Below are 27,543 nucleotides of genomic sequence, written 5' to 3'. Positions count from 1 at the left end.
GGTTATAAAATAAGAAATCATCCTCTAATGGCTCTGTATGCATGGTGACATTGTGATATGTTGCCGCCCTAGCTATCACTTGAGTGTAGCCTGTACTATCCGATGGTGGTGAAGGCTTAGAGGGATAGCGAGCCTCCCCACAAGATGGGGACAGTGACTATGGCTGACAAAGCAAAATGAAAACATAGAATTTTATACTATATGATTGAAAACAATTTATCCCTAAGTATATTTAATATTGAGCTCTAGGCAAATGGCATATAAAGGAAACAGACAATTTAAAAGGTCAATCAAACGTGTACTTTCTATTTCCAGTTACAGACATATCTAAAGTACTCCTTCCACTACATATTTTCAACAGATGCTTATTTTGTACTAAAAACCTTACATAGTGATACATTATTTACTCCACCACTCTTACTGAAACTACTACCAGTACACAACCACATAAGCTTGTAATTAAAATGAGCAGGTCACAATGAAGTTCTATAAACCACCCCTGTGCTCTTTACTACTATAGTGATAACCCAATGTGTATTGTGTGTCAAATACTGTACTTTAACTTGCAGCATTGTGCACTATATTTGAACAAAAGCAATCTTCATCGGTGCATAGAAATTCTGGACACAATATGAAGTACTCTGTGTATTTAATTAATTTAATTGTGCTATTAGAGACCTTCGAGGCAGTCTCATTATATAAATTACTGCCCTCCTCTCTTATCCACTTAAGTATGAGATGCACAACTCCTGAGGAGATCTGTAGTCAGCAATGTACATTGCTTGTGAAGTGCATGGGAATACACACACTACCTCAATTTTACGGACTGAATGAGGCACATCAACGTAGAATTGAAAATGTCACTTACCCAGTGTACATCTGTTCGTGGCATCAGTCGCAGTAGATTCGCATGTTCTGCAATAGCTCGCCATCTGGTGTTGGGCCGGAGTGTTACAAGTTGTTTTTCTTCGAAGAAGTCTTTCGAGTCACGGGACCGAGTGACTCCTCCTTTTGTCTCCATTGCGCATGGGCGTCGACTCCATCTTCGATTGTTTTTCCCCGCAGAGGGTGAGGTAGGAGTTGAATTGTAGTAATAGTGCCCATGCAATGGAGTGACTAAGTATGCACCTATTTAAGGTTGAGATGACACATATATAAATAATTGAAGGTAACTTCCAAACTGCTACAGGCTCCCGGGGAGGCGGGTGGGCACATGCGAATCTACTGCGACTGATGCCACGAACAGATGTACACTGGGTAAGTGACATTTTCAGTTCGATGGCATCTGTCGCTGTAGATACGCATGTTCTGCATAGACTAGTAAGCAGTTATTTCCCCAAAAGCGGTGGATCAGCCTGTAGGAGTGGAAGTAGTCTGAAATAATGTTCTTAATACAGCTTGACCTACTGTGGCTTGTTGTGCGGATAACACGTCTACACAGTAGTGCTTGGTGAATGTGTGAGGCGTAGACCATGTGGCTGCCTTACATATTTCTTGCATTGGGATGTTTCCTAGAAAGGCCATGGTAGCACCTTTCTTTCTGGTTGAGTGTGCCCTTGGTGTAATGGGCAGCTGTCGTTTAGCTTTAAGGTAGCAGATTTGGATGCATTTAACTATCCATCTGGCTATACCTTGTTTTGAAATTGGGTTTCCTGCATGAGGTTTTTGAAATGCAATAAAGAGTTGTTTAGTCTTTCTGATGTTTTTTGTTCTGTCAATGTAATACATCAATGCTCTTTTGACATCTAATGTATGTAGTGCCCTTTCAGCTACGGTATCTGGCTGTGGAAAGAACACTGGAAGTTCCACTGTTTGATTTAGATGGAACGGTGAAATAACCTTTGGCAAAAATTTAGGATTGGTCCTTAGGACGACTTTATTTTTGTGTAGTTGTATAAAAGGTTCCTGTATTGTAAACGCCTGAATCTCGCTTACTCTTCTTAGGGAAGTAATGGCGATGAGAAATGCCACCTTCCAGGTTAGGAACTGTATGTCGCAGGAGTGCATGGGTTCAAAAGGTGGACCCATAAGTCTAGTTAGGACAACATTTAGGTTCCATGAAGGAACAGGTAGTGTTCTTGGTGGTATAATTCTCCTAAGGCCCTCCATGAATGCTTTAATGACTGGTATCTTATATAGGGAAGTTGAATAGGTAGTCTGCAGGTATGCAGATATTGCTGCAAGGTGTATTTTAATGGAAGAGAAAGCTAGGTTAGATTTTTGTAAGTGAAGCAAGTAACCCACTACATGTTCTGGAGTTGTGTGTAATGGTTGTATTTGATTAATATGGCAGTAGCAAACAAACCTCTTCCATTTACTTGCATAACAGTGCCTGGTGGATGGCCTTCTGGCTTGTTTTATGACTTCCATACATTCTTGGGTAAGTTGTAAGTGCCCGAATTCTAGGATTTCAGGAGCCAGATTGCTAGATTCAGCGATGCTGGATCTGGGTGTCTGATCTTTTGGTTGTGCTGTGTCAACAGATCTGGCCTGTTGGGCAATTTGATGCAGGGTACCACTGATAGGTCTAGCAGCGTTGTGTACCAGGGTTGCCTTGCCCAAGTTGGTGCTATCAATATGAGTTTGAGTTTGCTTTGACTGAGTTTGTTTACCAGGTAAGGAAGGAGAGGGAGAGGAGGAAAAGCGTAAGCAAATATCCCTGACCAGTTCATCCATAGGGCATTGCCTTGGGATTGTTTGTGTGGGTATCTGGATGCGAAGTTTTGGCATTTTGCGTTCTCCCTTGTCGCAAACAAGTCTATCTGAGGTGTTCCCCAGAGTTTGAAATAAGTGTTCAGAATTTGGGGGTGAATTTCCCATTCGTGGACTTGTTGATTATCTCGAGAGAGATTGTCTGCGAGTTGATTTTGGATCCCTGGTATAAACTGTGCTATTAGGCGAATTTGGTTGTGAATTGCCCAATGCCAAATTTTTTGTGCTAGCAGGCTTAACTGCGTGGAGTGCGTCCCCCCCTGCTTGTTTAGATAATACATTGTTGTCATGTTGTCTGTTTTGACGAGAATGTATTTGTGAACTATTATTGGTTGGAAGGCTTTTAGTGCTTGAAAAACTGCTAGAAGTTCTAGGTGATTGATATGCAGTTTTGTTTGATGTACGTTCCATTGTCCTTGTATGCTGTGTTGATCGAGGTGTGCTCCCCACCCTGTCATGGAAGCATCTGTTGTTATTACGTATTGTGGCACTGGGTCTTGGAAAGGCCGCCCCTTGTTTAAATTTATGTTGTTCCTCCACAGAAGCGAGAGGTAAGTTTGGCGGTCTATTAACACCAGATCTAGAAGGTGACCCTGTGCTTGAGACCACTGTGATGCTAGGCATTGTTGTAAGGGCCTCATGTGCAGTCTTGCGTTTGGGACAATGGCTATGCATGAAGACATCATGCCTAGGAGTTGTAATACCATCTTTGCCTGTATCTTTTGTGTTGGATACATGTGTTGTATGATGGTGTTGAAATTTAGAATTCTTTGTGGACTTGGAGTGGCTACTCCCTTTGATGTGTCTATTATGGCTCCTAGGTATTGTTGTACCTTGCGCGGCAGAATGTTGGATTTTGTAAAGTTGACGGTGAACCCGAGTTTGAAGAGGGTTTGTATGATCTGATTTGTGTGATTTGAGCACTGTATGAACGAATGGGCCTTGATTAGCCAGTCGTCCAAATATGGGAACACATGTATTTGCTGCCTTCTTATGTGTGCAGCGACTACCGCTAGACATTTGGTAAAGACTCTTGGTGCGGTTGTTAATCCGAAAGGCAGTACCTTGAATTGGTAATGTATTCCTTTGAATACAAACCTTAGGTATTTCCTGTGCGATGGGTGTATTGGTATATGGAAATAAGCATCCTTGAGGTCTAAAGTTGCCATGTAGTCGTGTAGTTTTAGCAATGGCAATACTTCTTGTAGTGTGACCATGTGGAAGTGGTCTGATTTGATGAAAGTGTTCACTACTCTGAGGTCTAGGATTGGTCTCAGTGTTTTGTCCTTCTTTGGTATCAGAAAGTACAGTGAGTAAACTCCTGTGTTTATTTGTGTGTTTGGCACTAATTCGATTGCATTCTTTTGCAATAGTGCCTGCACTTCTATCTCCAGGAGATTGGAATGGTGTGTTGTTAAATTTTGTGCTTTTGGTGGTATGTTTGGAGGGAATTGTAGAAATTCTATGCAATAACCATGTTGGATAATTGCTAGAACCCAAGTGTCTGTAGTGATTTTCTCCCATGCTTTGTAATAATGACCTATTCTTCCCCCCACTGGTGTTGTGTGGAGGGGGTGAGTGACATGTGAGTCACTGTTTAGTAGTAGGGGTTTTGGGGCTTTGAAATCTTCCTCTATTTCTAGGGAATTGCCCTCCTCTATATTGTCCCCGAAAACCTCCTCTATACTGTCCCTGGTAACTGGACGGTGTGGCTTGTGAGGTGCTGGCTTGTGTGCTCTGACCCCGAAACCCCCCTCGAAAGGGCGTTTTACGGAATGTGCTGTAATTCCCTCTGCTCTGCGGGGAGTAGAGTGCGCCCATGGCTTTGGCAGTGTCCGTATCTTTTTTGAGTTTCTCAATCGCTGTGTCCACTTCTGGACCGAACAGTTCTTTTTCATTAAAAGGCATATTGAGAACTGCTTGTTGAATCTCTGGTTTAAATCCAGACGTTCGGAGCCATGCATGCCTTCTGATAGTTACAGATGTATTAATTGTCCGTGCAGCTGTATCTGCAGCGTCCATGGAGGAGCGTATCTGGTTGTTGGAGATGGTCTGTCCCTCCTCAACCACTTGTTTTGCCCTATTTTGTAAGTCCTTGGGAAGATGTTCAATGAGATGTTGCATCTCGTCCCAGTGGGCTCGGTCATAGCGCGCAAGTAGCGCCTGGGAGTTCGCGATGCGCCACTGGTTTGCAGCTTGTGCTGCGACTCTTTTACCAGCTGCATCGAACTTGCGGCTTTCTTTATCTGGGGGTGGTGCATCTCCAGATGTGTGAGAGTTGGCCCTTTTCCTAGCTGCTCCTACAACGACAGAGTCTGGTGGCAGCTGTGTAGTGATGAAAACCGGGTCCGTAGGAGGCGGCTTATACTTTTTTTCCACCCTTGGTGTGATTGCCCTACTTTTGACCGGCTCCTTAAAGATTTCTTTTGCGTGCCGGAGCATACCAGGGAGCATAGGCAGGCTTTGGTATGAGCTGTGGGTGGAGGAGAGTGTGTTGAATAAGAAATCATCCTCGACCTGTTCTGAGTGGAGGCTTACGTGGTGAAATTGTGCTGCTCTAGCCACCACTTGAGAGTACGCGGTGCTGTCTTCTGGTGGAGATGGCTTTGTAGGGTATGCCTCCGGACTGTTATCTGACACTGGGGCGTCGTATAGGTCCCATGCGTCCTGATCTTGGTCACCCTGGCTGATGGTGGTGTGAGCTGGGGAGTGTGATGGAGTTTGTGCTGGTGAAACGTTAATCACGGGCGGAGGAGAGGGTGGTGGTGTAACTCTTTTCACCACTTTTGGTTGTGGTGTTTGTTCCGTCTGGAACTCCAACCTTCTCTTTCTCCTAATGGGGGGAAGGGCGCTTATTTTTCCTGTCCCCTGCTGAATGAAGATACGCTTTTGCGTATGGTCCACATCAGTTGCTTGTAGCTCTTCCTCAAACCTATGCTTCTGCATTTGGGAGGTTAGCGAGTGCTCTTCTGTATAAGAGCCTGAAGCTGGGTCGCTTGCAGTTTGTTTCGGCATCGAAACTTTGTCTGCGTGTTTTTTCGGCTCCGAGGTGACTTTTTTCCTTTTCGGGGCCGAAACCTCTCGGCGTCGATCTGTTTCGGTGCCGCTGTCTCGGCGTCGAGCCGTGTCCACACCGGCATCTCGGTGTCGAGGCTTGTCTCCAGCACTTTCTCGGTCCCGAGAAGGCTGCGTGCCGGTGTCTCGACCGGAGTCGGACGATCTCGGCACTGTTTGGGCCTTTTTCGGTGCCGACGGTCGGTCACCGAATTTATGGGTCGAGCCATGGCCTGGTGGCAGTGGCGTCCCCTGGGCCTTGTAAATGTTCCTCTGAGTGGATTTCGACGTCTTACTCACGGTTTGTGTATCGTCGAATCCTTCGGAGTCGGAGTCTTGGATCGAGAAGGTACCTTCCTCTTCCTGTTCCTCGAACTCCCGTTGGGCTGTCGGTACGGACGCCATCTGAAGTCTTCTGGCTCGACGGTCTCGGAGTGTTTTTCGGGACCGGAACGCACGACAGGCCTCGCAGGTGTCTTCGCTGTGCTCAGGTGACAGGCACAGGTTGCAGACCAAGTGTTGGTCTGTGTAGGGGTATTTATTGTGGCATTTGGGGCAGAAACGGAACGGGGTCCGTTCCATCGGCGTTCTTCAGCACGCGGTCGGGCCGACCAGGCCCCGACGGAGGATCGAAAAACTACCCCGAAGGGCACCGGAGCTCTTCGATCTTCGATGCGGTGTGGAATCTAAGTACGCCGATCCCGAACGCAACAATACCGACGAAAATCTTCCGAAATTAGCTAATTTTCCGTTCCGAAACTCGGAGCGACAGGAACACGTCCGAACCCGATGGCGGAAAAAAAACAATCGAAGATGGAGTCGACGCCCATGCGCAATGGAGACAAAAGGAGGAGTCACTCGGTCCCGTGACTCACAAGTTGTTTTTCTTCGAAGAAGTCTTTCAACACTCCGGCCCAACACCAGATGGCGAGCTATTGCAGAACATGCGTATCTACAGCGACAGATGCCATCGAACATGCTGTTTCAATTCAAACGCCACCTTCAGGCACCTGCCGCATCACTTACCTTAAAAGAAAGTTTGGTTTGACTTTGAGGCTGTCTCCAGATAATGATGGTGAATAAGAAGCATACAAAGAACACCACAACAAGTGCAGCTATAACAGTTGCGTTTCCTTCTGCCAGGGCATCTTTCCCAAGGACAGCCAAACAACAGAAAGTGATGATCAGTAAGCCTGCAAAGGAGAAAGATACATGCATGTTAACGACTGAGAACAGCAAAGCTTAACCAGATTGCATTTAAATGACAAATGGTTTGGGTGTCAAAATGATCATGTCAAGCAATACAGACTCCTCAACCAGATCTGGACCATAGAGAAACGGAACACTGAAAGTGACAGGCCATTTACGGGGAAAGCCGTACAAAGGGGTAGGTTATGAAACTAAACATCCATTATATGGGATGCAGCCTATGAAAAACATACGTAAGATATAGTGTGAAACAAATTACTTGAAGAAACACAAGTGTATCAGAAGTAAAATGAGTGTTCAAGAGGAACAATAAAATTGCCTATATGTTGACTCGATCTGTCCAACTTGATAGGCTTCTCCTAATATAGGAGGGAGGTATTAGGTACCAGCAACCAAGAAGAGGGACTAGGAATTGTTTGCACAGATGTTCAACAAGGCATTGTGCACCCAGTCTCAAACATGTATATGCACCATCCATGCGCCAGCCCCTTATCCCTGCGTGCATGCATGCTTCATAAGTTTAAAAAAGTACTCAGTGGCTGCTTTTGGCTGATGGTAGATGGCTAGTATATGGGAGTAAGGGAAACACCACAGAGCTATACATCTAAAAATTCATGTCACATGTCTTGGGTCTTTACTTTATTATTGTTACACTGAGTTGATTCATATGATTTTAAATAAAAAGGGTGTAAAAGATGGTAGCAAGTAGTTTAGATATCTAAGAAAATGTTTCTAGTAATCATCTGGCTTAACTGTGCACTGCTCAGGCAGGAATCCTAAAACAGACTGACTGCAGAGTGGCTGTGAGGTGGCCCATTTAGCCAACATGAAAATATCTGCAAGAGGTAGAAGGACCGAAGATTGACTCAAACAGTTTTATCTGTTTTGTAATGTAACAGGACATTGAACAGATGTTCTTAACCACTCAGAGTGTAGCTGTGGGAAATAAGACATGATCAATGAGGCAATAGTGCCATTTGCTGCGCCTCCACTTGCATATTGTTCACCTATCAAAGAACGGTCAGCTTGCACTCCCTACTTGACACCACTCGCAGACATTTTGAGATTGCACAACATCAACATTTCCTACACTGACTACACGCAGCTCATCCTCTTGCTCTCAAATGCCCCCACCAAGACAAAGAATAACTTCCACAACTTTATGAAGAACGGATCCATCTGGATGAAGGACAACTTTGTGAAGTTCAACATGGACAAAACGGAGGTTTTGATCTTCAACAGACACTCAACACTCTGGAATGACTTCTGGTGGCCTGCAGAGCTATGACCCACCCATACACCAAAAGATCACGCCCGAAACCTCAGCATCATTCTCAACAGCAAACTCTCCATGAAACACCAGGTCAACGCAGTTACCTCAGCCTGCTTCAACAAGCTCCCCAAGATCTTTAAGTGGCTCCCCATTGGCACAAGGAAGACAGTGACCCAGGCCCTCCACACCAGCTGAATGAACTACAGCAACGCACTCTAAGCAGGCACCACCGCCAAAGTCATGCAAAGACTCTAATCGATCTATAACGCAGCTGCCAGACTGATCCCCAACCTGCCCACATCACCAAACACCTGAAGGACTGCCATTGGCTCCCAATCCAGAAAAGATGCCACTTCAAGATCCTGACCCAGGCCTACAAAGATCTCCATAATCAAGGACACACCTACCTGAACCACCACCTTCACCAACTGACCAGGAACCTCAGCTCGGCACACATCACCCTCGCAAAGATACCACATATACGCCACTGCAGTGCTGGAGGACGCTCCTCCCACCTCGCCACCAAAGTCTGGAACTTTCTCCACCTCCGCACTGCACCCTTGCTGACCCACTTCTGAAAGGGACTGGAAACCTGGGTTTTTAAATAAACACCTGCAGCAAGTGCCTGGATACCCACTCGGGTAACAAGCTGCGCTATAAAGCACCTGATTGATTTGAAGTCTTGACATATCAAGCAAAATAAACAGAGTGCTATCACAATGAAAAGGGACAATAGTACTGAGCATCTAATGCTAAATCCCTTCCCAATATACAGACCTTTCCCCACATATTAATGGAATACACAACAGAAACCAAAGCTCTGATATAATTACAAGTGCACAGCTTTCCCATGGAAAAGACGCAAAAGACCTTGAAACGAGATACAAATCATATAAACGCCCTAACACTAAATTGTCCGCTAGAGAACCTCACTTAGTGCTGCCAAGGATGGAATAATGGCAAAATACATCATAAGGGGAAAGCATTTAAGCTCCTTTGGCACAACAAATACTCAAACGTTTTGAAATCACTCCGAAAACATATTGCCAAATACACAGAACCCATTGGATCCATACTCGCCAACATCAAGCAACATCAAAATGCCTACTACTCAACTCCACTTCAACATCTCTTCAATCAATGACTTTAAACCTTCCTTGAGGTAATCCAGAATTGGATGTCAAATATATACCTACAGCGTAAACCTAAAGACTGAATGCTAGTTTTCCAAAAAAATAAAAATAAATACAAACAACCACAGATTCAAGCCTAGCTTCCTGATACGACATTTCAAGCACCATCCCCAGCGGATGGGAAATATAAAGCCCCTTGGAGTCACTCTTGACAGACCTTACCTCAAATGACATTACCAAGGAGGCCAAGACAGCATGACATCAGCTCTCCCTTCTCAAAAAAGTGAAATCCTTCCTTTCAGAAGAGGATTTCAGAATACGAGTTGTGTTCTCTACTACCTGGATGTGAACAATGTTCTTCTCAAAGGCCTCCTACACAACACTCTAGGACTCCCGAAAGAAAAACGACACATTGCAGCACATCTCAAAGAGCTTAAGTTCAGCCACATCACTCCAGTAGTATAGGAACTACTGTGGCATGCTCCGCCAGCCCATATCTTCAAAATCAGCTGTCACCTAAAAGGCCATAGGAAATAATACTCCGTATATGGAAAAGGAAGTAACCACCCTAAGGCATATACTGCTACCTAGCAGCAAGAGCATGACAACACAGAAGTCGTTCAAGAATAAAAAATAGAAATAAAAAAAAATCCCTTTTTCGATCTAAGAGCCCAGTATCTGGAACAAAGCTGAAAAATATTAGTTTTCAAACGCAGGAGCATCACTGTTTTAAAAACCTGTCTTCTTAAGGAGTAAAAGAACCTATCAATCACAGGCCTCATTTTAAAAAGATCTCGTATTCCTTGGCTCTGGCCAGCTGTTAAGTTTGTAATATACAAGCATGTTTAGGTGATGCTGAGAAGGAAGAGGCCCTCTCCATGGCATCACAGAGCAGGTTCCCCTGCCTCTTGTTTCCCCAAAGTAGTTTTTTTTTTTTATTTTCACTTTGCCACATAATCATGCGTGCTGAGGATTTCTTGTGATACAGGATGAGACCTAGAGCTCATCTCAGTGTTTTGGAGGGGCATGCCAAGCAGGGATGTGGGATTTCTATAGCCAGACTCCCACAACATATAGTTTGGGGTCAAGGACAACAAGTTTTCATGTCTATTTTGTCCTTATGACAAGTAGGCCAACCCCCTGAGGCACAAACCCTTTTGCTGGCACTTTACAGTACCACATTATGGATCAGGGAAGGGCATTGTCTGCAGTTAAGGTAGTATTTGTGTCCATATGTTAATGCTGTTTGAACTCATTTATTGTTAGTTAATGTGAAACCTTCGTTATTAGGGTGAGTGCTGTAAGGGAATGTTGTAAGCCTTGGAGTGCACTACCGACAGTGGTTCCAATATAAAAATGTATACACACGTTTTCAAAGTTTAACAATATGAAGCTACATATAATGCTCCCATAATGCACTCTGATTATATACAAATATTTGCAGAATTTAGGTACCATTTCTTTGAAGCATCATTTAGTGAAATATGTTGATGCACGCTAGTATTTCCAAAAAATATTCCTAATTGAAAATCAACAAGTATTAACAGGATTATGGAAAAATGACAAACAAGCACTAGCAAAGTCAGAAGGTCTGACATTGGTTGTCAGCTTTTTGGTTTTGTTAATGCTTATCTTGTTGTGACATGTTTTTTGTAGTACAACTTTATAGCTGTGGAAGATGTTTGTTCCTCACCATTATAACAAACATTGATAAAAATAAAGGAAAATGTTACTTACCAGTAGACGTATGTTCCTGGCATGTAGTGCAGTAGATTCATATTTTTTGCATACTTTCGCCATCCAGTGTTGGGTCCAGCGTGGTACAGGATTGAGCCTTAACTACTCTGTTATACTGCGCAAGGGCATCAAGTTCTTGGTTAGATTGTTTTGCCCACAGGTGGGAGAGTGAAGTATTTAGAAGAGCGTAAGAGAGAACTAGAGGTCTATGCAATGTAGCTATAGTGCGTATAACATTGACATGTTAACATAACTGCAACGGCCGCAGGTGTCCAGGGAGAAGGGAGGGCCCATGTGAATCTACAGCACTACATGCCACGAACAGATGTCCACTGGTTAGTAATACTTTCCGATGGCATGTGTAGCTGTAGATACACATGCTTTGCATAGACTGTAAATCACTCCCTCCATAAAGCAGTAGCTTGTGTGCAGGAGTCGCAATTGCTTTGAAAAGTGTTCTAAGCACTGCTTGCCCAACATTGGCTTGTTGAGGTGCTAGTACATCTACACAATAGCGTTTAGTAAAAGTAGATCTTGTAGACCATGTAGCTGCATTACAAATATCTGCTATAGGTATGTTACCCATAAATGCCATTGAAGCACCCCTTTTCCTAGTGGAGTGTACTCTAGGTGTCACAGTTAAGTGCTATTTCGCTTTAGCATAGCAAGTTTGAATACACTTGACTATTCATCTAGCTATACCAGTTTTTGATAGGGTTTCCTTAGTGAGCCATTGAAAAGGCCACAACAAGTTGTTTACTTTTCCTGAACGGTTTGGTTCTATCTATATAATAGATAAAAGCCCTTTTCACATAGAGTGTGTAGAGCCCTTTTAGCTATAGAATCAGGTTGTGAAAAGAAAACTGGTAATTCTATGTATTGATTGATATGAAATTGTGAAACTACCTTTGGAAGGAATTTAGAGTTAGTTCCAAGATTCATTTAGGTCATTCATGAATCTGGAAGAATGGTTCTTCCTGGAGCTCACTCACACGTCTCAGGGAAGTGATAGACACCAGAAAAGCTATCTTCCATGATAGGAATAGTAAGGGGCATGCATGTAATGGCTCAAAAGGGGGACCCATGAGCCTTGTGAAAACAATGCCAAGGTTCCAGGATGGTGCCAGAGGTACTCTTGGTGAAATTACTCTTAAGTCCTTCCATAAATGCTTTAATGACTGGAACTCTAAATAAACAAGTATGGTGTCTGTCTTGAAGATATGCAGCTATAGTTGCTAAATGAAGTTGAATGGATGTGTAAGCTAAGTTAGCTTTTGGTAAATGATGCAAGTAACAATCTCTTGAAGTGCTGGCTTAAGAGGGTCAATGTTTTTGGTTCGCAGTAGCAGACAAAGCGTTTCCACTTTGCTGTGTAACATTGTCTAGTTGTGGGTCTACACACTTCCTTAAGAATGTCTTTGCATTCCTGCGGTAGTTGTAAATATCCAAACTATATGACCTCAGGAGCCAAATTGATGGTTGAGCGACTTGGGGTCTGGATGTCTTATTCGCCATTTATTTTTTGTTAAAAGGTCTGCCCTGTTGGGGAGCTTCTGGTGTGGAATTACTGAGAGATACAAAAGTGTTGTGAACCATGGTTGACGTGCCCATGTGGGAGCTACAAGTTTCATGGTGAAGAAAGATTGTCTAATGAATTTCCAAACTAGAAAAGGAATGAGCGGGAGAGGTGTAAAAGCGTAAGCAAATATCCCTGACCAGCTCATCCGAAGAGCATTGCCTTTGGACTGAGGGATCCTGGATGCAAAGTTTTGGCAGTTTGTGTTTTGAGTGGCGGTGAATAGGTCTATTTGAGGTGTTCCCCACTTTAGAAAGTACTGCTGAAGGACTTGCGTATTGAGTTCCCATTTGTTGGCTTGTTGTTGCATCCACCTGAGCAGGTCTGCGAATTGATTGCCCAATTCTGGGAGATACTGTGCCACTATCTGAATGTGGTGATGAATTGCCATTTCCATATTGTTTCTGCAAGATGGGACAGCTGAGATCTGTGCCCTCCCCCCCTTGTTTTTAAAGATAGTACATGGCAGTCATGTTGTCTGTATGTAAGAGCACTACTTTGCGTTGCAAGTGTGTAAGGAACACCTTCATTGCTAGGAAAACCACCTGTAGTTCCAGGTAAGTGATGTGTAAGGACTGGTGAGTGATCTCATAGGCCTTGCACAGTAAGGTCGTGGAGATTAGCTCTCCAACCCTTCTGTGATGCATTGGTTGTGAGAATGATCTGAGGCATGGGGTCAAGAAAAGGTCGCCTTTCCATAAGGTTGGTGTTCCATCATTGCAGAGAGCAATGAACCTGGCAGTCAAACACTAGATCTTCAAGTTAACTGCCTGAGACCACTGACAAAAGACTGTTTTAGAGGATGCATAGGAGGTCTGCAATGAGGTACGATGGCAATACAGGTTGCCATCATCCGCAGAAGACACATGAAATTCCTCACTGTGTGTGAGTGGTTCTCTGTTAACTGAGAAATCATTGAGTGAAAAGTTTGGACGTGGGCTGGGCTTGGGAAAGCTAACCACAATTGTGTATTTAGTACTGCTCCTAGATAAGTTATATGAAGCGGTTGAAGATAGGATTTAAGATAACCGATTGTGAATTTCAGAGTTTGTAGGAGATCGATTTTGAGTAGAATGTGATGTTGAGATTGTTGAAATTGTTTTGATGAGCCAGTCGTTCACGTAAGGGAAGACATGAACGTGTTGTCTCCCGAGGTTTGCGGCAACTAATGAGGGACACTTGGTGAACAATCAGAGCGGTTGTGACCCCAAAAAGCAAGACCCTGAACTGGTAATGTTTTCCTGCAACCACGAATCAGAGGTATTTGCGGTGTGCTGGGTGGATGAAAATGTGAAATTAGGCATCTTTTAGATCCAGTGCTGTCATAAAGTTCCCTATTGGAGAAGAGGAATGACATCCTGCAGGAAAATGCCACTGCTGGCATGGTTACCCCCTAACTTTTTGTATATTGTTGATGCTAGTTATGATTGAAAGTGTGCTGGGACCCTGCTAACCAGGTTCTTTCCCTAAAACTGTACCTTTGTGTCCAAAATTGGCACAGCCTTTGATCATAGATAACTCCCTTGTAAATGGTACCCCTGGTACCAAGGGCCATGTGGCCCAGGGAAGGTCTCTATGGGCTGCAGCATGTATTATGCCACACTGGGGACCCCTCACTCAGCACATGCACACTGCCTCACAGCGTGTGTGTGCTGGTGGGGAGAAAAAGGCTAAGTCGACATGGCACTCCCCTCAGGGTGCCATGCCTACAACCCACTGCCTGTGGCATAGGGAAGTCACCCCTCTAGCAGGCCTTGCAGCCCCAAGGCAGGGTGCACTATACCACGGATGAGGGCACAGCTGCATGAGCACTATGCCCCTACAGTGACTAAGCCAATTCTTAGACAATGTAAGTGCAGGGTAGCCATGAAGAGTATAGGGCCTGGGAGTTTGTCAAACACAAACTCCACGGTTCCATAATTGCTACACTGAATACTGGGAAGTTTGGTATCAAACTTCTCAGCACAATAAATCCACACTGATGCCAGTGTGGGATCTATTGAGAAATGCACACAGAGGGCATCTTCGAGATGCCCCTGCATACCAGCCCAAATACTAGTGCCAGGCTGACCAGTTTCTGCCAGCCGGCCACATCCAGACGGGTTTCAGGTCACATGGGGCGAGAGTGCCTTTGTGCACTCTGTGACCAGGAACAAAGTATGTACTGGGTGGAGGTGCTTCACACCTCCCCCTGCAGGAACTGTAACACCTGGCGGTGAGCCTCAAAGGCTCAAGCCTGGTGTTACAGCGCCCCAGGGCACTTCAGCTAGTGGAGATGCCCACCCCCAGGACACAGGACCCACTTTTGGCAGCAAGTCCAGAGGCGATAATGAGAAAAACAAGGAGTCATCATCCTCCACCCAGGACAGCCCCTAAGGTGTCCTGAGAAGAGGTGACCCCTGCCTTAGAAAATCCTCCATCTTGCTTTGTAGAATTTCCCCCAATAGGATTAAGGATGTGCCTCCCACCCCACAGGCACAAGGAGGGCGTAGCTACCCTCAGGGACAGTAGCCATTGGCTACTGCCCTCCAGCCTTAAAACACACCCCCTAAATTCAGTATTTAGGGGTGACCCTGAACCCAGGAAAACAGATTCCTGACAACATGAAACAAGGACTGCTGACGTGAAAGCCCTGCAGAGATGACAGAGACGACAACTAACTTGGCCCCAGCCCTACCGGCCTGTCTCCAGACAAAGAACCTTCAACAGCAACAAGCGACCTCTGCCGACTTAGAGGACTGCCCTGCAACTCAAAGGACCAAGAAACTCCTGTGGACAGTGGCTCTGTCTAGTCTACAAAGAAGAAACCATCTCTAAAGGGACTCCAACCTCACTCCTGAAGTGTGAGTCCCCAACACACTGCACCAGACACCCCCGGCTTGTGTCTAGACAAACCAATACTGCAGCGAGGACCCCCAGGCAACTCCCACAACGTTAACACCCTGAGACGACCTCCTTGCACCCCCACGGGGACACCTGCAGAGAGAATCCAGAGGCTCTCCCTGACCGCGACTGCCCAGTAACAAAGAACCAAACGCCTGGAAGAAGCACTGAACCCACAGCCCCCAGCACTATTGGTGCAGGAATGACCAGCAGGCAGCCCTCATCATTGCACAGTCGGTGGCTGGCCCAAGAAGCCCCCCAGTGCCCTGCCTGCATCGCCAGAGTGACCCCCCGGGTCCCTCCATTGATTCCTATCTAAAACCCGACACCTACTTTGCACACTGCACTCGGCCGCCCCTGAGGGTGTATTTTGTGCACCTGTTTGTGACCCTCCACCCCCAGTGCTCTAAAAAAAAAACCCTGGTCTGCTCCGAGGACGCAGATACTTACCTACTAGAAGGCTGGAATTAGAGCACCCCAAGTATCAATAGGCGCCTATATTATTTGTGCCTTACTTTGACCTCTGCACCTGACCATCCCTGTGTTGCTGGTGCTGGGTGTTTGGGGTTAACCTGAACCCCCAACGGTGGGCTGCCTATGCCACAGAGACTGAACTTGTAAGTGCTTTACTTACCTGATAAACTAGCTTGTACTTACCTCCCCCAGGAACAGTTGATTTTTGCAGTGTCCACTTTTAAAATAGCTTATTGCTATTTTCGACAAAACTGTGTACATGACTGTTTTATTTCAAAGTTCCATATTTATATATACCAAGTACCTTACAATTTATGTACTTACTTGAATTATGAATCTTGAGGTTCTAAAATAAATTAAGAAAATAATATTTTTCTATATAAAAACCTATTGGCCTGGAGTTAAGTCTGAGCGGGTGTTCCCCTTTATTGCCTGTGTGTATAACAAACGCTGAAATGCTGATAAGCCTACTGCTCAACCACACTACCACAAAATAGAGCATTAGTATTATCTAATTTTGCCACCATCAGCCTCTAAGGGGAACCCTTGGACTTTGTGCACACTATCTCTCACTTTGAGATAATAAATACAGAACCAACTTCCTACACATCCTGAATTGTGACCAGATGGAAATGCTTTGATAGAATGTAGTGATTTAACGGCCTGAGATCTAGAATTGGGCTGAGTGAACCGTCCTTTTCGGGTATAAGAATGTACAGGGAGTATACTCCCGAAACTTGATGTATTAAACTGGCTCTGGCTCTATGGGCCCTTTGAGCAGAAGAGATTGCACTTCTTCCTTGAGAAGAGTGAGATGTTCCTGTGAAAGTTTGTGAGTACAAGGGGGTATGTTTTGGGGAGCTCCAGACAATAGCTAATTTGGATAACTGAAAGAACCCACTGGTTGGTGGTGGTGTCTGACCACTGAGTAAAAATGTGGAAGTCTTCCCCCTTCAGGAGTGATGTGAGGTGGTGGAAGGTGAAGGCAGTCATTGTCTGGCAGCAGAGGTGGAACCTCTAGAAGTGGATGGTTATCCTCTGCCTTTGTAAGAACCTCTATAGAAACCTCTGGTGTAGGACTGAGAGGTGACCTTGGCTTGCACTGGAGACTGGTTTGTAAAGGATGACCTAAAACCTCTTGTGAAACCTAGGTGACAAAAAGTACCACGTTGTGCAGTGGCTTGCAGGGCCCCCCATTGCTTTGGCAGGTTCATTATCTTTTTTTAAAAACTTCTGGTGTGGTATACACTTTGGGGCAATAAGGTGCTCTTTATTGAAAGGCATGTTTAACACTGCCTGTTGTACCTCTGGCTTGAACCCTGAACAACTTAGCCAAGCATGTCTTATGACACTAATATCAATGCTGCATGCGGCACTATCAGCAGCATCCAGCGCACAACAAATAGAATTATTGCTAGTTCTTTGTCCTTCTGCAACAATCTTGCAACCCCTTTTACAATGCTCCTTCAGGAGATACTGAAGGAGATCTTAGATTCAATCCCAATCAGCCCAGTCACAGTGCGCTAGCAACGCCTGCGGGTTAGCAATATGGCAGTGGTTGGCTGCCTGAGCTGTGACTCGTCTGCCGCATCTAAAAAATTTTTTCTTACTTTTGGCTCCACTTGTTAAGGGGTGGTGGAAGACTATCCAGGCTCCACAGGAGTTGAGGTAGTCTTTTTTGAAATTTTCAGCTTTAAAGTTTTTAGTTGGTGAGATGGTATCAGTACCAAAACAGGGAGGCCACCTTTTTGATCGGTACAAAAACACTGTGGGTAATTGGTCGATTCGAAGCTGAAGAACTGCCACCAGAGCCTGAGGTTGATGCCCAAGATTTTATCTAGGCTTTTTTCGGTACTGAGCTGAAAAGCGGGTCATCCAAATAGTTTTCTCGATTAGGACCACGGCTGAGAGGCAGTGGCAGACCTGCAACCTCTTTTGATGTAAATGTTTTGTATGGCTTGCAGGGACCTTTGTACTCAGTCTGTGCCAACTGCAAAGGGTGGCTCTCGATGTCGGACTGGACGTATGAGTCAGTCTTGGATACAGATTGCCTCTTCTTGATCTGGCTGCTCTTGGGTGTGGTCCTCTCGGAAGAGATCTGGTGTGTCATCTGGAGTCCGATATGCCCTTGAGTCGACAAGCTCTTCTGTCTCCAAGCATCTTCTTTGACCAAAAGGATCTATATGCACCTGCAGATTTGCTAGTTATTTTTGGGGGAGACACAAATTAAACACCGATGTTAATCGGTGTGGGGGAATTTTGAATGGCATTGAGGGCAAAAGCAAAATGGACCCCGTTCCATTAGGTCTGTATAGTTAGATGCCATGTGGCAGATATAGACCCAAAAAAGGGCGCAGACACCCCGAAGGGCAGGGAGTCGGTCCCTAAATTAAAATTCGAACAGAGGACAGACTGTGAGAGAAAACTCGATCGAAACAATACCATTACTGAAAGAAACACCGAGAAACTGTTTTGGACTAGATTGGAGTGAGAGGAACGTGCGTCTGAACCAGACGGCGGAGAGAACCAATCTAACAAAGGTCTCTATGTGTATGCACAGTATCACTGAAAGGAGTCACTCGATCCCGTGAAGGAAAACAAGTTGTGCAACTCTCGACCCAATACTTGATGGTGAGCTTATACAAGGCGTGAGCATCTACATCCACACATGCCATTGAACAATATGTTTTTGTTATCACACATTACAATGTTCCTGGCACTGAATAAAACTACTTTGAGTGCCAACATGATCCTTATCAAAGAGCAGAATGCTGCCACTCAGTAAAGCCAGTCTATAGATAGACAATTTTAACAACAAAAGGTCTTGGTTAACACCAGACCTAATTAGGGGTTTAATTATTAAAGTCATAAAAGTGTACCCATTGTATATGTCCTTGCATTAGTGTGGATTTACGGCTTTCATTAATTCTCAATAATTTACAGAAGTAGGGCAGGAAATCGTACTCCTAGAAAATACTGGTGAACTGCATTTTAACACAAGCAAATATGCATGTGTAGATTTGGTCATTTGAAAATCTGTTGAGCTTTTACAAGTTCCTTTTCTCTCCCACCACTTTTTTCCCAACCCTGGAAGAACATTTACTGCTGCCCTTGTCAGGAGTAAATTTCCAACCTCACAGTATGGGGAAAAAATGAGAGAAAACACCTAATAAATGCATGTAAGGTTTGCACAGGCTCACAACTGCATTCGAACTCTGGAACTATTAGTTACTCCTACTTCCAAGCCCAGTATGTAGATCTGCAGAAAGGTGGCAAAATAAGGGAATTACTAGTATACAAACCCTACTATATTATGAGCCCTGGCATATTCGATGAGGGTAAATTCAGAGCTATTATATAAGGGAATTGCTGCCAATATTTGTCGATGCGCTAAGTAGCACCAAAAGGGACAAGTGGAGTTATTTACTGGAGAAGTAGAATTATGAAGCAACCTGTCCCAAGTAGGTCAAGAATTTCGGGGAATGAAGGAGGCGAGGGAGGAGTGTGAAGGGGGTTTCAGTTTCAGGAGTCAAAGGAAAGAGGATGACAGGAGGAAGTGGGAGATGTGAAAGAGGCTGTAGGTGCATAGTGGGTACAGGCAAAGGGTGGTGGAGACGTATGGGGCCCGAGAGATTGAAGGAGTCAGGCCGCAGCTGGCTAGCAACAGAGGAGGGACATGTGCATTTGCAAGCTGGCACCAGGCAGCCATCAGAGGAATTTAGCGTCTGGCCTGTTGCTCACCCTCCTTTTACCGGCTCCACTGCAGTGAAGAGCCAATAAAAAGAACATGTTAAAACAATGACAATTTTCAAGTTTTGCAGACATTTTTGCAAAAATGCAGGACTTTTACAAAAAGTGACTTTTTGCAAATCACAAAATTGCAACATTCTGGGGGTCTGCCTACAATTGCTACCCCCCATAAGTTGAGTGGTATTTAGGTTGGGGAGCGTCTACCTTTTGTGCTTCTTTTTTGGGTCTTTCTTGGCAAGAAACTACTAACTTTACCTCACCACCCTGCTGATAATATAAGACTTCAGCTGGACCAGTCTGGAAGGGACACACAACAATTAAAAACTACCTGAAACTGGGTAAAAGTGGACTTCTGAAATATTAAACTTTGCCTCCAAATGTAGCATATGTATGGGGCAGAACGTTCCAACCAGTGTTCCAAGATCTCTAACAGAATGTGGTAGGTAAAAAAGCAGTGGCAACAGTGTGCTCTTGAGTTCAGGTATTGACCATCACCTCCGGTTGCTAGGTTAGGGTCCAGAAATCTGTGGACAGCCTACCCTGAGAAGTTGCTTTTTGACTGTTTGCCTTGAGGAAGTGAGCTAACCAACTTCTACTGAATTATGTTGGAAGTGCCCTTGAGTGAGGAACACATTGCCTTGAAGAGAGGGACCGCCAAAGCTGAAGCAGGATGTACTGAATTTCCCACTGACTTGGGCGAAGGACCAGCCATTGCTAGGCTGTAAGGGTTAGGCCCAGAGGGCAGATTATCTCTGCAGCATGATTTGAAGCAACATTGTTTCCCACTATGGGGCACCCAGGGAAACCGCAAGTTTGTCTCATGGGTTTTCTACCTAAACAAGACAGTGTGTGATTGCTTGGTGCACAAAAACAGCGACAGCAGTGGCGGTCTCACTGAGTACTGAAGCCAAGTAGAATCACCTCACACTTGGCAGAGGCATCAACCTACACCTTTTTATCACCAATGCAACAGAGGGCTCTTCACTCCATTTATGAGGTGGGCTTTTTGTTTGGGACCAAAGAAAAACACCTGTGAAGATTCACTGGAACATCACATTTGGACTAAAAGCGTTGGCAGCACCAAGAGCAACCCATAAATTGTATCTGCTAATTTCCCCAGGAGGACAAACGTCTCACTAGCACTGGTACAACTATTTGATACCTGCCATAGTGAAGCAGCGGAGGCTGCCACCAAACCACAATGTTACCAATTATTGTTAGACCTGACAACCTTAGGGTGGTCAGCCCACAACTTTTTGCCTGCCCCCCTCCATTTTCCTAACCCTGTTTTTGCTGGTTTTAGGAGTCTGCGCACTTTGCCACTGCCAACTAATGCTAAAGTGCATGTACACTCCCCCCTTAAACATGTTAACATTGGTTCCTACCCAATTGGCATTTGTAATTTACTTGTAAGTCCCCAGTAAAGTGCACTAGAGGTGCCCAGGGCCTGTACATTAAATGCTACTAGTGGGCCTGCAGCACTGGTTGTGCCACCCACATAAGTAGCCCGATAACCATGTCTCAGGCCTGCCATTTCAAGACCTGTGAGTGTGCTGTTTCACTGCCACTGCGTCTTGGCATTTAAAACTACTTGCCAAGCTTTAAACTCCCCCTTTTCTACATATATGTCGCCCCTAAGGTAGGCCCTAGGTAACCCATAGGACAGGGTGCTATGTAAGTAAAAGGCAGGACGTGTAGTTATGTGTTTTACATGTCCTATTAGGGGAAAACTCGCAAATTGGTTTTCCACTACTGTGAGGCCTGCTCCTCTCTTAGATCAGCAGTAGAACTGCCAGTATATACCTTTGAAGTGGTAGATTCTGATCTGAAAGGAGTAGCCCTGTCATATTTAGTATGGCCAGAACAGTAATAGAAAATCCTTACTGCCATCTGTGCCTTACAGCCTGTTTCCAATCCATGTCTGGTCTGTGCTGGTTGACAGTTCCCCTTGTACATACCACCCAGGCAGCCATAAACACAGGACACTCAGTCACATCCACATCCATCTGTATACTGAATGGATATCCCTGGGCAGGAAGGGTTGGAGGGGCTCTCTTACACTTCAAAGGCCAGTGGTCTGCCCTCACACAAAGGACTGATAACCCCCCCACAGGGATCCTGGCAGACATGACTGGGCTGAAAGGGGAACTTGTGCACTTCAAAACCACTCTTCGAAGTTCCTCCCACTTCAAAGACATTTGGGGGTATATATACTGTGTCTCTGACCCCACCAAATCAGACACTTCTGAATATACACCTGGACTCTGTCAGAGGGACTGCCTGGCTGCCTAAAGGACTGAGCTGACTGCTATGCGGAGGAGGACTGCCGAATTGCTTGTTGCTCTGCTGCCTGCTGGCCTCTGACTCTGCTGGAACGACTGCCTTCCCCATAAGTGCTCTCCAAGGGCTTGGACTGAGCATGCCTCCTGTTCTGGAGTCTCAGGGTCACAAAGATTTCACCCCAAAAAAGGAAATTCCTGTGCATCTGAAAATCGGCACACCGCCTGCCTCGCAGCTTAGAATTTGCTGCATCACCTACCAGATTGACACAGCGCCTGCTCCTCCTTACCAGCACATGAAGAATTTTCAGCACATCGTCCCAGGGCGTCACAATATCCGTGCATTGCAGGAGGCACCAAGGCTGCGATTCCTGGAAATCGACGCATCACCTCGCAGTTTGGAAAGAAACTATGCATCGTCTGTGCCACCCTGGAAAATCTGACGCACCCCTTATTTTTCAACACATCCCCTCTGTGGTCCCTGGGCGTCATTTTTGACACATCCTAGTTCTGTGTGTTATAAGGATACAACCATTGATTCTTAAGGATAGAGACTCTTTTAAACCTTTAAAAAGTGATATCTTGGCTTGAGCATATTGGAATTTTGTCGCTTTGATCTTATTTTCTTCAGATAAATACTAATTTTCTACACTGCTGTGGAATACTTTTTGTGGTATTTTAGCTGTGCTACTGTACGAGTTATTGCACAAATACTCTACACATTGCCCTCTAAGTTAAGCCAGCCTGCTCTGTGCCAAACTACCAGAGGGTGAGCACAGGATAAATTGGATTGTGTTGTGACTTACACTGACTATGATTGTGGTCCCTACTTGGACCATGCTGAATACTTCTGCTAACTAGAGACTCAATTTCTAACCATGATGCACTAAACAAAGTACCCACTGATGATTATATAAAGTATTGTTATGTGCTAAAAAAGTATTTTTTTATTTTTCGAACTAAAAGCATGGCTGGACCCTCATTTATTAAATCTTAGTGTATGTTTCTTTGTGTTTCTTACCTTACACTACCTCAATGAGGAACCCATGGACTCAAACGTCGCTACCCTGAAGATCAAGTGTACCTGATGCCCAGTTGTGGGCGCAATAACAGGGAAACTCCAAGAACAACAATGGTAAAAATCATAGATTGTTACTATTTGAGCAGAGTAAATCTGCCAGCCGTGGCACTCCTGAAAAAACATTCCCCCACAAATGATCTAATTAGGGTGCACTAATTTCAGTTCCTTTTTACATTTTTATTAATGCTACTAAATAAGCCATGTATATTTCCCTGCATCTACTAATCTAGGAAATAATTTTAAGCATAAACAGAGTGGTGCACTAATGCCCAACCTATACCTAGACTGAAAACTGACTTTAAAAAGTTGCAGATATTGCACTGTTCCAAAACACTCTGCAGGGTCAGTAAATGTGTGTATTTTTTCAATAACTGAGCAAGAAGCTCCAAGAATATCAGCCTTATTTAAGGTCTTCATTTTTCTAGCTTTAAGTTCTTAAGTATTTCCTTGGATTTTCATCCACTGTTGCTGTACCTTCTTTCTCCCCTTGTACCGATGTTTCCTTTCTTACTCTTTAATACACTATGCTAGCCTTCAACAAATGTTCTTCCTTGGTTCAGAAGATACTTTTAAGGCAAAAGCATGATCCTCGTGTCACCCGCCTTTTCTGCATCTCATGCTAATACAGATAAGATCCATCAAAAGAAATTCTGCAGGAGCAGTGGAGGGATGTTGGACACTGCACCTGGGAATAACTGGGAGAGTGAGCAGATCTAACCTATTTAACTCCCTCTGGGGACCACAAACACACTCTGCAACACAACCACTTTAAGTCACGAGTAACCTTTAGGTATTCAGCTGTGCAGCACTAGACACTGAGGTTATAGGGTGAGTTTCATCCAATGATGACACTACTTGTTTTCCAGATCTCTTGAAATATAGGTAATTTGTGACACCTTTAAGATGGAGTAAAAAATACCCCAACATGAAGCATTGGGTTTTGAAAAAGGAAGCTCAGTCACCAGCTCTGGGGCCTGAAGAATGCTGAGGAGAGACTCTTAGAAGGGAAGATAATGGAGAATGCCTTTAAAGGAACATCATACGATAGAATGTCACATCCCAGAGCACCCAACTGGGACAGACCCAGACCAATGACAGGCAGAAGCATCGTAAATAAGAAGTGCAACAAGGACTCTGATTTTTGGAATGACTACCAGTGGGAGTACCCACAGCCTCCAAGACAGACCACAAAAGTTATGCTACTTGGAAAGCCCATGATTCAGACACTCTAGGGAGTTTGCCCCCCCCCCCCCCCCTCAGACAGACTTCTGGCACTATTCCATCTTCCAAAATCAAAGATGGTAGTTGTTAGACCTCAATATCTTCTAAAGACTGTTGCAAAAAAAAAAAGTGCGGTAGGGCTCCAATTAATGTACCAACTTTTATAACTAATGATGTACACATTCCAACCCCTTTTTCCATTAAACCAGTTGACAAAAAAAAATAAAAGACAAAATATACTCTGTTTCAATATTGGGCCCATTCTTCTTAAAGGACAACTTTACTTCAAATTTCTGTTGCTTATGCGATGAAAACAGTAAAAGCTAGGCTCCAAGAATATAGCCAAATTGAGAAGGAGCAGCACGGATAGACTCCGAAGGAAAATGTGCCAGACGTCAGCAACTTTTGCACCCTTTTGAGACGCTACAACCATGCCCTCTGAGCATCAATTGAGCAGTTTGCGGATCTTATTCTGAGGCGACGAAATAAGTGTGCCTCAGAATACTTAATGGAGGCATACTAATGTTGGATCACACTATTAGTATAGCCAGACATAAGATCTTTGGCTCAGCAAATGCTTAGTGTCATGGATGTTCTTTGTGGAGGGTCCTTGTGGCTTAATCTGTCCTGGTCAACAACTAAACCAGAAGAACATCTCTTCTGCGATCACATTCTTTTCCATTTAATGCCCATGACAAGAACCAAAGAATTCAACTAATAAAGATCCTTACATGAGATAGTTCCTGAGGGTCTAATTGAGAGGCTATGGAAAAGGCCACCAGTAATTTGGTACACCACACTGCAAGAGACAGCAGCAACAACAAGGCTCAAAAGAGGAACAGCAAAATCCAATTTTCTCTGGCAAATAAAGATTCCCAGCAGCATTCTGCTAACACATGGGTTCTCTCATAAACAGTAGAACAGGGCATCTAGCCTAATCCCTGCCTTAAAGGGCGGTGGCCAGAAACACCTGGTATAAGGAAAAAAACGAGAAGGAAGTGAAACAAGAGCGCACTGATGAAAGAAAGAAATTCAGGAGACACAACAGGGATGAGTGGATGGGATGAAGCAGTGCTTAATTTGAGCACTTGCTAGTGGGGGCTACTGGCACTTATTTTTGGGACCTGGCACTTATTTTCCCCCATCATACATTTGCAGAAAGGAAGAGAAACAAAAACAAAACAGAAAGAGGAAAAGAAAGAAGTAAAAACCGTTACAAAGAGAGAAAGCAAGAACATGGGAGAGTGAGATTTAGGCATAGGGATTATTTGGTAGTGGATTAAAGAGGCCTGAAGTGAACTGAAGACTACACAGCTTTGGTATTTGGCACGCTGACATTTAATTACACTGGCCGTAAGCTTTTGATCAAATTTTTGATCATCAGCACCCATTCATTACAAATCAAGCACTGGGGAACGGTAAAAGAAAACAAAATACAGCATCTGGGATTGGAGGCAAGCATGAGGCAAATGCAAGCTGGAAAAGGAGGGTGTAACAGACTTGGGGAAGTGGGGCTTCAAATGCAGAAAAAAGGGAATGTGACAGGAAGGAAAGGAACTGGGCTATTGTGGCATTCCCCCTAAATACAGCAGCAGGAAGGGAAAACAAAGTTAGACTATGCAGAGTTTATCCCAATAAAAAATAAAAAAAATAAAAGACCAAAAAGTGAAACAGCTGAAATGGCAAATATGATTCAGCTAAGTCTACCTCACAAAGAAAACCGTGCATTTTTTAGGTCTAATTAAAAAACATGTACCAAAAACATAACACTGTAATCCATTACCATAATGATGAACAACAGTAGTGAGTTTTATCTATTTTCTTTGATAGGGTTAGCAAACTGTACACAGATTACAAGTCAACAGTATGTATCCAAAGGAGCATTCCTAGCTTCTATAAAACAAAAGCAGTCAAATGGCTGGATAATATGTTTGGTTGAAAAAAAAAAAAAAAAAAACATAAATGAATATATGCAATGTACTAACCGACAAAGCTGGCAGCGACATTCACAATAGCACCAGACAATTTGGTCGGGCTAGAACTTTGAGGACTCCACAAGGACGTGAAAGTAAATACTTCATCATAATCTGACAAAATTCCAGTCCCTGATTCAGTGGTGCTCGCGGATTCATTCATGTCCGTCTCATCATTGGTGTTGGCCATTTGATATGCCAGGTTAGGCTGTTCTGGCTGATACCTATATTTATAATTAAAACAAAAAAAACAAAAAATTGAAAAAATAAATAAATGAAAAATGCCATGTCTCTGAAAAACATGAAACGCCCTAAAATACAATCCCTGGGAAATCTGGTAGCTTAGAAGTAAAACAATGAGGAATTCTAAGCAAAAGAAAAAAAACTGGGGTATTCAAATTAGGACACAGCCTTATTAAATATTAAGAATCTAGAAATGAATATCAATCATATCTTTAACTTGAATGTTTTTAAAAGTGTATTAAGATAGCAAGGATAAAGCATGCAACAAAAGAAATTGTGTCATAATTGACATCCTGAAAATGAACAAACAAAATGACGGTCATGTTGTACACTGGGTGGATTTTTGCAAATTGTTAACTTTATATTTTGAATCGGTAATTTAGAGTACAGTTGGTGAAAAAAGAAACGTGTGTAATGGGACAAAGCTGTCAAACTAGCCCCCAAATACAACGCTGTCACTTTCAAATATGAACATGAGTAACTTTTTTCCACTACTGTACAATCTGCTTTGAGATGTTAACATTCTAATTAGTGGACACAATATTTCAAAGTACCAATGAGTACATAAATGAATCTGGAAATATTGTTGCTAATGCAAATGACTATGATCAAAAAGGGCGTCTAGCGATGTACGACATGCCGAGATCCAGGCCAGATTTTCAATCATTCCCTTCAGCCTCTCATTTGATCAGCACATCACACCCAGTGATATCCTTCCTGCCTCAGTCAAATCTCACCATTCCAAAGGCAACTACTATCGGAAATCCCTATAGGCCTCACACAATGGACAATACAAATGTCTGTACTAACCACACGCTCCTTTTTTCGCATTAAACACAAAGCCAAGCATTGATTTCACTTCCTTCGACTAGCCGCCCAACCTGATCACACATTTATCGACAGTGAAGATTTGCAGATCTTGGTGCACACCCATGCCTGTCAAAT

The 27,543-nt window shown here is 44.0% G+C and overlaps 1 protein-coding gene across 2 annotated transcripts in view; it reads right to left on the bottom strand.

Moving 5' to 3' along the window:
• The window catches only part of SLC7A1 (solute carrier family 7 member 1), a 393,527-nt gene that overhangs the window by 70,138 nt on the left and 295,846 nt on the right, over window positions 1-27,543 (bottom strand). For both annotated transcript variants that reach the window (XM_069202197.1, XM_069202198.1), the window contains 2 exons: window positions 26,368-26,579; window positions 6,793-6,959 (listed from right to left, as the gene is read on the bottom strand). In XM_069202197.1, coding sequence (XP_069058298.1) covers window positions 6,793-6,959; window positions 26,368-26,579 — 379 coding nt within the window. The remainder of the gene's footprint in view (window positions 1-6,792; window positions 6,960-26,367; window positions 26,580-27,543) is intronic.

The sequence above is a fragment of the Pleurodeles waltl genome, chromosome 8, assembly GCF_031143425.1.
Source record: "Pleurodeles waltl isolate 20211129_DDA chromosome 8, aPleWal1.hap1.20221129, whole genome shotgun sequence".
In the NCBI taxonomy this organism is placed as follows: domain Eukaryota; kingdom Metazoa; phylum Chordata; class Amphibia; order Caudata; family Salamandridae; genus Pleurodeles; species Pleurodeles waltl.
Note: the sequence above shows the minus strand (reverse complement) of the source record. Positions and strands in the feature narration are given on the sequence as shown.